We start from the raw sequence: 9,622 nt of genomic DNA on the forward strand, positions 1-9,622 counted from the left end.
AGGACAGGATGGGGTGGGGAGGGGGTGCGGGGACCCCCCTCGGGGCCAAGGGAGCTAATGGAGGAGTCAGAGGGGAGAGGGCGCCCGTGCCCCAGTACCCCATGGCAGGGTTGGTGGTGCTGTTACTTCTTAAACATATCCTGCAGCGGGCCAGGCAGGTACTTGAGGACTGTGTCCAGGATGCTCTCCTCCTCTTCCTCGTCCTCGTCCCCACAGCCCGCTGGGATCGCCTTCTTAGGGCGTGTCAGGCTGCCCTCACAAGGCTGCTCCAGCGCGGCTTTCTCCTCTGCCTCCTTCTCCTCCTTCTTCTTCAGCCCATACTGCCAGGACACAGGCTCTCAGCAGGGCAGGCAGTGGGTGCTGCCCGCACCGTGCCCTCTGCCCTCTGCCCATCACCACCACCTTGGGCCACCCTCCCCCCTGGCCATACCAGCTCCTTGTCTCAGCCCCACTTCTCCCCTTGCCCACCTTGTCACGGATCTGCTGCCGGACTTTCTCCCTCTCAGCTTCCATGCGGGCGTGCTTGGCTTTCCGCTCCTCCTCCTGCTGGCGCAGGGCTTCCTGCCTCTCCTCTTCCTTCTTCTGCGCATCAGGGTCCTTCTCCTCCTCACCCCCCAGCATCTTCCCCATGTCCTTGGTAGCCCCTGCACAGTACAAGCAACATCAGCTCGTTCCCAACGGTGCTCTAGCCCAGCGCTGGCTGCCAAAGCCCCTGCACAGGTAGGGAGGGTGCGGAGCTCCCTGGCAAGAATGACCCAGGACATCCCGATGGCCACCCGTGCCGGAGCCGGCTGCTGATGGGCTCCGGAGGCTGCGGGGATGGGGAGTGCCATGGGCTGGCTGCGCTGCTCTAGTTAAGCATCAGCCAGGGGAGATGCCGGCAGCTCCTTCTGCACTGGCCCCCAGGGGACCCGCCGGGAAATCCCACTTAGCGGCTGGAGAGCCGGGATTCCCCTGCCAGGCGCTGCCGGTGCCGGGAACAGGAGTCCGGCACAGCTCCGGCAGCAGCTTCCCAACACTGGTGGCTCTCCCCACAGCTCTGTCTCTCCGCCCTGTCCCTCCTGCCATGCCCTCTGGGGTGTCAGACTGGCATTGCTCCCGAAGGGGGGACTCTGAGGGGGACCCTGCACCCACTCACCACCCAGCGCTTGCTTCATGACGAAGTCCATGGTGCCGGTGTGTGTGCGTGGCTAGGCCAGTGCCCAGCGCTCATCCACTGCTGTCCAGGCTCGCCAACCACCTGCGTGGGCAGAGAGGGATACAGCTGGGGACACCATGTCCAGGGTCCCCACTGCCCCGGCATGAGAGATGGGATGATCCCTTGGGCTGCAGAATGCACCTTCTGTGTCTCTACCTTCCAGAATGGACTGAGGGAGCTTTTGGGGTCTGCAGGCAGAGGGGTAGGTAGGTCTGCCTGCTAGCAGGTTGTGACAGTGTTCGGAGGCTGTAGGCAGCAGTGACTGTGTGTGTGATCCCCGTAGGGTGCTGGGGACAGGTGACAGCATGCAGGGCTACGGCATGTGCAGGACGTGCGTGTGTGTGTGTGGACGCAGTGTTTGCCTGCGCTTGTGTGTGAGCCGTATGTGCGGGCTGTGTTTGGCCAAGAGGTGTGTTTGCAGGTGGCTGCGGGCTTTGTTTGCACAGGGAGGGGGCGGTGCGGGTGTAAGTTTGTGGGGCTGCAGGCTGCGTGTGCCCACACGGTGTGCGGGGTTGCAGCCTGTCTGCAAGATCCGAGTCTGCGTGCGGGAGTTCGGGGGTTTGCAAGCTGTGTGGATGTGTGTGCGAGGGTGTGTGTGTGCACAGGGGTTCGCAGGCTGTGTTTGTGTGTGCTGCGTGTGCGCTGCCTGCGTGTGTTTGCACACTCTGGGGGGGTTGCAGGCTGTGTTAGTGTGGGTCATGACAGCAAGAGGGTGCTGTAAGGATCTCTGCAGAAATGATGCCACAAGTTCTCCTGTATTTTTACCATAAAAAATAAGCAAGAACAAACATCTTTAGCCCTAGTGGGTGAACTTATCAAAGAGGCAGAAATTGTGTATAATTGTATTTCTAGTGCCTTGTAACTAACTCCTTGGCATTCACAGGGCTCTATCCTCAGCAGCATAACTCATTCTGGATCCCTCCACATCCATCAATTTATTCCATTTTTGAACAGGTAAGCCTTTAGATTTGATCTGAAGGATCTTCACAAGCTCAAAAAATATTGTAGTTTCAACTTTAACACTTTTCTGTACAAAACCAGAATGTTGGCATGTGTAGTGGTGTGGAAAAAAAACCTAACAAAAGCCCCTGAAGCCTTGTGAAACACAGAAAGGGAAACTATGCTGTGAGCTCTGACAGTAATAAAAACATAACTGGATTGATTCTAGACAATTTATTGAACAAAATTTAGTTAGAGTCTTTTCAGTTTGTTTTGTTTTAACAATTGCTAACCACTTAATTTTTATGAGTTCAATTATGCCTTTAAGGCACATTCCAGCAGAGGGCTGAGGTGAAAAAGCCTCTCCAGGGAGGATACAGCAGAAGAAAAAGCCTCTGGGATGTGCAGGAGTTGAGCTAATCCTTTCTAGGCATATGTTTGGTGTTACCTACTTGCAGCTCTCTCCCTTCCAGGGGAAAAGCATATCTGTGGGTCCATGGCTGTCAAGTTTGAGCCTCCTTCAGCACACTGTGCCCAGGTGTGAAAGGGGGCTGATCCAAACAGTCCTTCAGGAGTAACAGCTGCAGACTTTTTTCTTGAACAAGTTATTCAAGTTTAGGACCTGGCCCCTTAACCACCAGTCCATCAGCAAACCCCAGCTTTCTCAGGAAGGACAGAGATCACGTGCCCCATGTATGCTAAGGCAAGAAAGTTTGTTTTTAAAAACTCTAAGTTGCCCACTCTAGAGAATTTATCATGACTTCAAACATTGAAAATATTAAACTTAGACCTAAGAATTAACTGTTCAACTGACCCAGCCATAACTAACACTGAAGGTCATAAAACCCTTCATGTCCTTCCCTTCCTCAGTGACAGAAAGGGGAAGAAGGGCTGGTGTAAACTTAATTGGGTAGGTGGATGATCGAGCAGGCCTATTTCACTAACCTACTTACCCCACTTCAGCTTAAACTATTTCCTGAAGCAGAGACTAGATCTTTGCCTTTTCAGGAGGTGTTATGCAGCATCAAGCCCCTGGGCTATTGTACCTCAACCTCCTGAGGAACAAGTGCTTCTTCTTCCACTGCACTTTCCAAATGAGATGACTGTACAACTCCTTAGCAGAACAAGCATTCAGTGATGGAGAAAACTCTGGAAATACCATAAAACATTGTTCATAGTATTTGAGATCCTTGAGAAACTTCAAAGAAAATTCCATTAGGTGCTAAAACTACTCCAGTGTTTTAAATGCAGCTTCCCTCTCCTCAGCGCTGTTGGATTCTGAAACCTACACACAGGTTTTTCAGCAAATATGTGGAAGTGCCTGCTTTAAGCCATGAATGCCAAAACATCCCCTCAGACTTCCTTTCAGAAAGAACTTTGCAGTCCTACAATGCAGCATGCACCCCGAGTCTCCCATCCTTGTCCCAGTGCACAGAGATGCTGGGGACAAGGAAGTGCTCCATCGCCAGCTCTGCCACCCTGCAGAGGGGCAGCCGGCGCCTCCTAATTAATCCAGCCCTGGGTTATTAGAAACAAGACGAGCCCTTTGCAAATCAGATTAGTGGTGCTCTGAGCCAGGCTTAGGGGAGAGCTGGTGTTTAATGGTGAGGCTCTAGAGGGGCAGCTCTGCAGGGATGCCCATAGCTACGGCCCAGAAAAGTGCTGGAGAAGGATTGGGTGTGGGGTCGTTTTGGGGACACCACTCCCTGCATGTGGGAGGCTGTGGGGAGCAGGGACAGGCTGCAGTTTGCCCCACAAGCCCTGTGGTGCAGGATGCAGAGATGCTGCTGGTGCGACTGGGCAGTGCAGGGGCTGCCATGGGGAGGATGGAGGGGGGATGTGGGACTTGGGACAGCAGTGGGGAGCAATCCTGCAGCCGTGGGGAGGGCAGACCTGCACCCCGCGTGTGCCAGCCCAGCACCTCTACAGGGACCCAGCACCCGCAGAGCTGCGTGTGTGCACCCACAGTCGCTGCCACGGACAGGTCTTGACACAGGGACACGTTGAGGACATGGCCCTGGTGTTCACTCCCTCTCACCACTCCCCCAAAAAAACACGCACCCCCCAGCACAACCCATTTCCACGACCCCCAAGCCTGCAGCGTCCTACAACTCCTTTTCCTATCTCCAATGAACAAACGCCTTCTGCCCTCATGCCCAGCCCCTGCTTTGCCCACCGGGACCTTGTGGGACAGCGGGACAGGCCTGTGCTCCGTCCGTCTGCCCGTCCGTCTTCCTGCAGCAGCCCCGCTCCGGGCGCTGACGTCAGCGCTCCCGGCAGCCGGGCGGTGGGCGGGCGGCACCGCTCCTATTGTATTAAAAATAATACAGCGGAGCACAAATTCATTACAGATAAGTGTGACAGCCAGGAGGAATTAACGAGCCCGTCTCTCAGCGCCTGACAAACGCCTCCTTTTGTTCCTGGGATGGGTCCTTAAGTCTTTCAATCTTTGGAGATGCTCCGGCTCATTAAGCACATCCTCTTCCCCGGTAGCTACCGGCGGGCCCGGGGACTGCCCCGGTATGAGCTGCGGCCGGGCCGGCAGGGCCGTCCCTTGTGCCATTGCCCAGGGCCAAGCCGGGCTTGCCCTCCTTGGGGCTTGGTGGCCTGGAGTGCTGACCCCCTACGGCAAGTGGGGGGCTGGGGATAGGTGGGCGAAGCAGCCCCCGTCCCTGCTGCCGCAGGAAGCACGAGGCTCCCACCTCTGGCCACCCGCCCCGGTGCTCCAGCCGCCGGTGCCGGCAGCACGACCGCAGCCGCCGGGCTGGCGGGCGCCCAGACCTGCCCTGCCAGCTGGGCTCCCGCAGGAAGGGCAGCCAAGGGCTTCTTACCAGCCCTGGGCATCGTGTCCATCCTCACACACCCCTGGGGACACTGCTGCTCCCAGGATGGGCGCTGGCGACCTCCACACTCCCAGAGCCAAGCTGGCTCTGGCAGGCGTTTGGAGGATGCTCCTGATGTTAGGATATTGCTTGCGCCTGGCACGGGCACTCCTTAGGCACAGCTGTCCCCTGGCATGGTCCTGGGCAGTGTCACCTGCTGGGTCGCTGCCTGGAGCTGATGGGGGAGGCAGAAAGGGAAGGGACTGGCAGGGATGGGAGGGACAGGGGAACAGCTCCGTGGCCAGATGGAGTAGGAAGCTCTCAGTGCTGCCAAGTCCTGCAAGTTGCCTCTGTGCCGGCTCACGGGGGTGGCGTGGCAGGGACAGAACCAGCACGGGTGCCAGGGCCCTGGCAGTACTTTGCTCTGCTCCCTACAGCCCCCAAGGAAAGGACACGGGTCTGGCTGCTGCTGCCACGTCTCTTACTGCATCCACCACCAGCAACAGCCCAAGTGGCATCTGCCCTCCCTGCTACTGCCATCATCTCCAGGCCCCGCAGCCACAAGGGGACCTTGCAAGGTCACAGCCTCTGTGAGCCCTTGTGAAGATCCTGGGCAGAGAGAAGCAGGTGCCTGAGTAGCTGCGCCCATCCCTGTGACACTGCCAGTCTGTCCTGCTGCCACCCATTAGCACAGGACAGTTATTTTACTTATCCTCCTGCCCCATCTCTGGCAGAAAATAATTATTGGTCTTTCTCATTGCACCAAGGGATTAAAAGTGGTTAACTCCATTTCCAAAGGCTTTGTTATGTTGGTTTTCCCTCGGCTGCTGCACAAGGCGATTTCCACAATGCCACTTAGGCAGCTTTTATCAGGTTGTCTTCTGGAGGTAATTGGGTTTTTCAGGAGCCTGTTTAAAATTCGTAACCCAGCCTCTTAAACAAAACAAAAACAGCAGCGGGGAAAAGATGAAGAGGCAGCACAAAACATGCAGCAGATGCAGCCTCCTGAGAGCAGTCCTGGTCCCTTGGGGCTGGCACCTGGCAGGGATGGGGACAGGGACAGGAGTCAGTGTACCAAAGTGTCAGGCTCTGGCTGGACCATCCAGTGCAGCTGCAGAGCAGAGTGAGGGTGCAGAGACCCCAGGGCCAGCCCCTGCCACCTCTGCTGTCTCTCCTGCTGGTCATTTTGTCACATTGTGCTCAGGGTGAACCTGCAGTATCCAGATCCACCCATGTTCAGCCACTGGGGATGCCAGGGCTACCACTCTGGTGGTGGGCTTGTGCTGTGGCTTGACCCCAGCTCCACCACGATGCTGTACCTGACCTTGGGAGCAGCAACATGGTGGTGGAGGTCTAGGGTTGGCAGGGCCTCCTGAACTCATCAGTGCAGGACTGAGAAAATGGGCCAATACACCCCTGGAGCTACCCTCACAGGATGACTTCTGCTGGCCTCACACCCTGAGGATCTCCCTGGCTCTGGGCTTTGCTGGCTGGATAGGGAGGCTCCTGCTCACTGCCCTCCCCGTGCCTTGCACTGCATGGCCACAGCAAAGCCCCCCTGCAGCCAGAGGGGCTCTGAGCTGATGCTGTGGCTTTTCCTACTCTCCTGCCTCACTATCACCGGCCTGTCTGTGTTCATACCACAGCCTCATCAACATCAGTGTTGCAGACCCATCTGCAATGCTACCACAACCCTGTAGGCATTGGTCCCACAGATCCATCTGCCCCTTCCTGCCAGGCTCCTGCCTGCGGGGTGGGGGGCTGTGCTGGGCACCTCCAGCTTGTCCCTGCCCAGCTCTGTGCCCCAGGGCACAGTGTGGGCCAGGAAGCTGCTGCAGCAGATGGTCAGCAGGGCTGGATCACGGTCCTGTGTGCAAGGAGGGATGCGTGTGTCCCCCCAGGGGGGCCATTTGGAGGAGCTGCTTGTGAACTGCTGCCTGCAGGGCCTCAGCACAGCAGCTGGTGTGTGAGCCAGGGTGGCTGTGGCTGAAGGAGGGATGGGGCAAAGAGGGGACTCAACCCACAGTTTCCACCTGTTCCCAGCATGGCAGTGTCCCTGGAGCAATCAGCAAGGGGTGTTCCAGGTGCTCAGCCCTCCAGAGCTCCCCCAAAAGACCATCTATACCTGCATCTCTGCACAAGATAGCGATGGAGGAGCTGAATATCCCAATGAGAGTGCCCAAGGGGACAGAGACCCAGCTCCAGGCTCCAGCTAAGAAGCACCCAGTGTGGCTGGGATGTCAGCCTCTCAGCAACCAAGTGCCTTGGCTTGGCTGCCTCTGCTTGATGCGCTGTGATGGGGAGTTCTGCTCACCCAGCCACAGTCTTAGGGTCAACCAGAGTCCTGAGATGTCCATGTCCCCATAGCTCTGCCAGGGCCCTGGCACCTCAGCATGCTGCAGCCACCCACTGCCCTGTGAGCACCGGGGGACAGTGGGATGGACCCCACTGGCCCAGCACTGCAGGGGTGACTCCCTGTCCCCAGGGCTCCCAGCGTGTGTCCAGTGTCTCTGTGCCACGCGTTACTAAACAGAGGCACTGCAGCCCCTTGTTGTTTATCCTGGCACGGCTGCACGGGGAGCAGGCTGTGGGAGCTGTGGTGTCTCCCTGCAGTCTCAGCCAGAAGATTTAGGCTGACTGCAAGTCTGTCTGATTCCCCGAACAGGTTTATGACCCCTGGGGTTACTAACCTGTCCGTTTTCCACCTCCCCACCCCAGGCAGGGTGGATCCCACCTCCCCATAAAGCAGCCATTGTGCATTCAGCCTCAGTGCTATTACCTACACGGCTTTCTCCAGCCCACACAGCAGGTACTTCTAGCATTTACATCCCAATCACTGTATAGAAAGGCACACTGGCGCCGAGTCTACCCCATCAATATTTATGGCAGGCACGCACACCCGCACAGCAATGCAGGGGCCGCGGAGCGGAGCTGGGCGCAGCGTGCCAGGCACTGCTCAGGTAGCAGGCAGAAGCCCCTCGAGACCCCTGTGCTGCCGCCCTGTCCCTCCCCATCGACCCTGCCTTTGGGGAAGGAGCCAGCCTGGGCATATGCTCATTTCCAACCCTGCCACACTGGCAGGGGCAAGCAGGGCCTGTGCTGGCACCAATGATGGAGGTGGTTGAGACTGTAGGGAGCAGATGCCTGAGGGTCCCCTCCTGGCTCCATGTCAGGATGGGATTTGGGCACCTGCTCCCCACAGAAAGCCTCAGAGGGGTTATACCCACCCTCATTTCATTGGCAGGGGAAAGGCATGAAGGACAAGGGCATGATTAACTCAAGACTGGGCATCCAGATCATGGCAGGATAGCACCAACCTCCACCTGTCCCCTCTGCAGCCGAAGAGCCCTGTCTGACTCTGGGGGAGCATCTGCCTTCCCAGAGAAGGGCCCAACACATGCTGCAAGAGGAGAGGTTTGGGAGCTGAGATGCCCTTTGCCCAGGGCAACAGAGCCTGCTGAGGGCCACAATGCTGGGGACACCCTGTCCTCTGACAGCAGCAGATGGCTGCACAGTGCAGGACTCCGTGGTGGTGTGGGGGGGCACATCTGGGTGTCTGGGCTTCAGCCAAGCTGCATCTTGGTGGGAGCGGGATGAGCCTGTGGTGCTGAGAGGGGTGAGAACCCCATACCAGGGGGAAGCTGGGATGGGTGGGGGTCTTGCTGCACACCCTGGCTGAGACCCCCCCCAGCCTGCCTGCACTTGGGGTTTCCGCTGCGGCGTGACGCTGGCTGGGCACGGCACCACTCCAAGAGCTGCTGGGGCCCTGGCCAGAAAATTCATTCTTGGCTGCTTGCAGTGGGGTTTGGCGCGTACTTTTTCCATCTGGGGGCTTTCAAAGGCAATAAAAAAAAAGGAAGAAAAAAAAAAAAGGAAGAAAAAAAAAAAAATCCCTGGCCCTGCGCCAGCTCCACAGTCACCATCACCTGCCACGGTTACCATGCAGGACCATGCCCAGCACCCACCCTGGAGTCCCAGCTGCTCCCCTCTCCCATGGCCTCAGCCTGGTCCTGAGCTGGTCTGGATGCCTCTCACCCTGCACCCGGTCTCACCAGGATGCCCATGATGAACGCCCCACCCTGGGGGGCCTGGCTAGTGCTGCTGAGGCAGCCCCAGGCGTTACCTCTGCACCCCCCCCATCCCCCCGTGTCCCTGCCTACCTTGACGTGTGCAGCGCCGGGCGGCCGCAGCCTTCAGCACCTAACGCAGGGGGATGAGGGTCTGGCGGGGGTGCCTGGGCATCGCAGGGAGAGCAGGGCCTGCAGGAGACACCAACAGCAAGAGGATCAGCTCTGTGGTGGGGCCCTGGGACTGGATGGGGTGGACAAGGCAGAATCACTTGATGGGGCACGGGGAGAGCACATCACTGCCCTCTCCCTCCAGCCAGGGAGCCAAGGTGGGTCTGTGCACTCCCTTACACCCTGACCTCTGAGGATGGGAGCAAGATAAAGCAACAAGATGCACTGTGTCCCTGCAGGTGGAAGCCCAGTGAGGTGCACGGAGGGTGGCAGGCTGCTGGAGGTGGCCATCCATCAGGGTCTTTGCTCCTCTCCCGGAGCAGAGACACCACCTCAGCTGCTGGCAGAGGACTCCTGGCTGTCTCTGCAGACACCCGGCAGTTTGGATGCCTCCATTAAATATTTAGAGGGCTCTCAGCTCTTTG

The 9,622-nt window shown here is 57.9% G+C and overlaps 1 protein-coding gene across 1 annotated transcript; it reads right to left on the reverse strand.

The window, feature by feature from the left end:
- Positions 1 to 47: 47 nt before the first annotated feature.
- CPLX2 (complexin 2) lies at positions 48 to 1,239 on the reverse strand. The gene is made up of 3 exons (XM_010001991.1): positions 1,139 to 1,239; positions 469 to 644; positions 48 to 320 (listed from the first exon to the last, which is right to left on the reverse strand). Exons 1-3 carry the CDS (start codon positions 1,167 to 1,169, stop codon positions 123 to 125), a joined length of 405 nt encoding a protein of 134 aa, XP_010000293.1. The 5' UTR covers positions 1,170 to 1,239; the 3' UTR covers positions 48 to 122.
- Positions 1,240 to 9,622: the final 8,383 nt, after the last annotated feature.

This window comes from Chaetura pelagica, unplaced genomic scaffold (genome assembly GCF_000747805.2).
Source record: "Chaetura pelagica isolate M959 unplaced genomic scaffold, ChaPel_1.0 scaffold356, whole genome shotgun sequence".
NCBI classification, from domain to species: Eukaryota; Metazoa; Chordata; class Aves; order Apodiformes; family Apodidae; genus Chaetura; species Chaetura pelagica.

Excerpts from the sequence above, each read along its gene's own strand:
- CPLX2 (XM_010001991.1), bottom strand. The coding sequence starts at position 1,169 with ATGGACTTCGTCATGAAGCAAGCGCTGGGTG. Across the intron at positions 645-1,138 it reads CATGAAGCAAGCGCTGGGTG|GGGCTACCAAGGACATGGGG; the intron begins GTGAGTGGGTGC and ends TGTACTGTGCAG. Across the intron at positions 321-468 it reads GGCAGCAGATCCGTGACAAG|TATGGGCTGAAGAAGAAGGA; the intron begins GTGGGCAAGGGG and ends GTGTCCTGGCAG.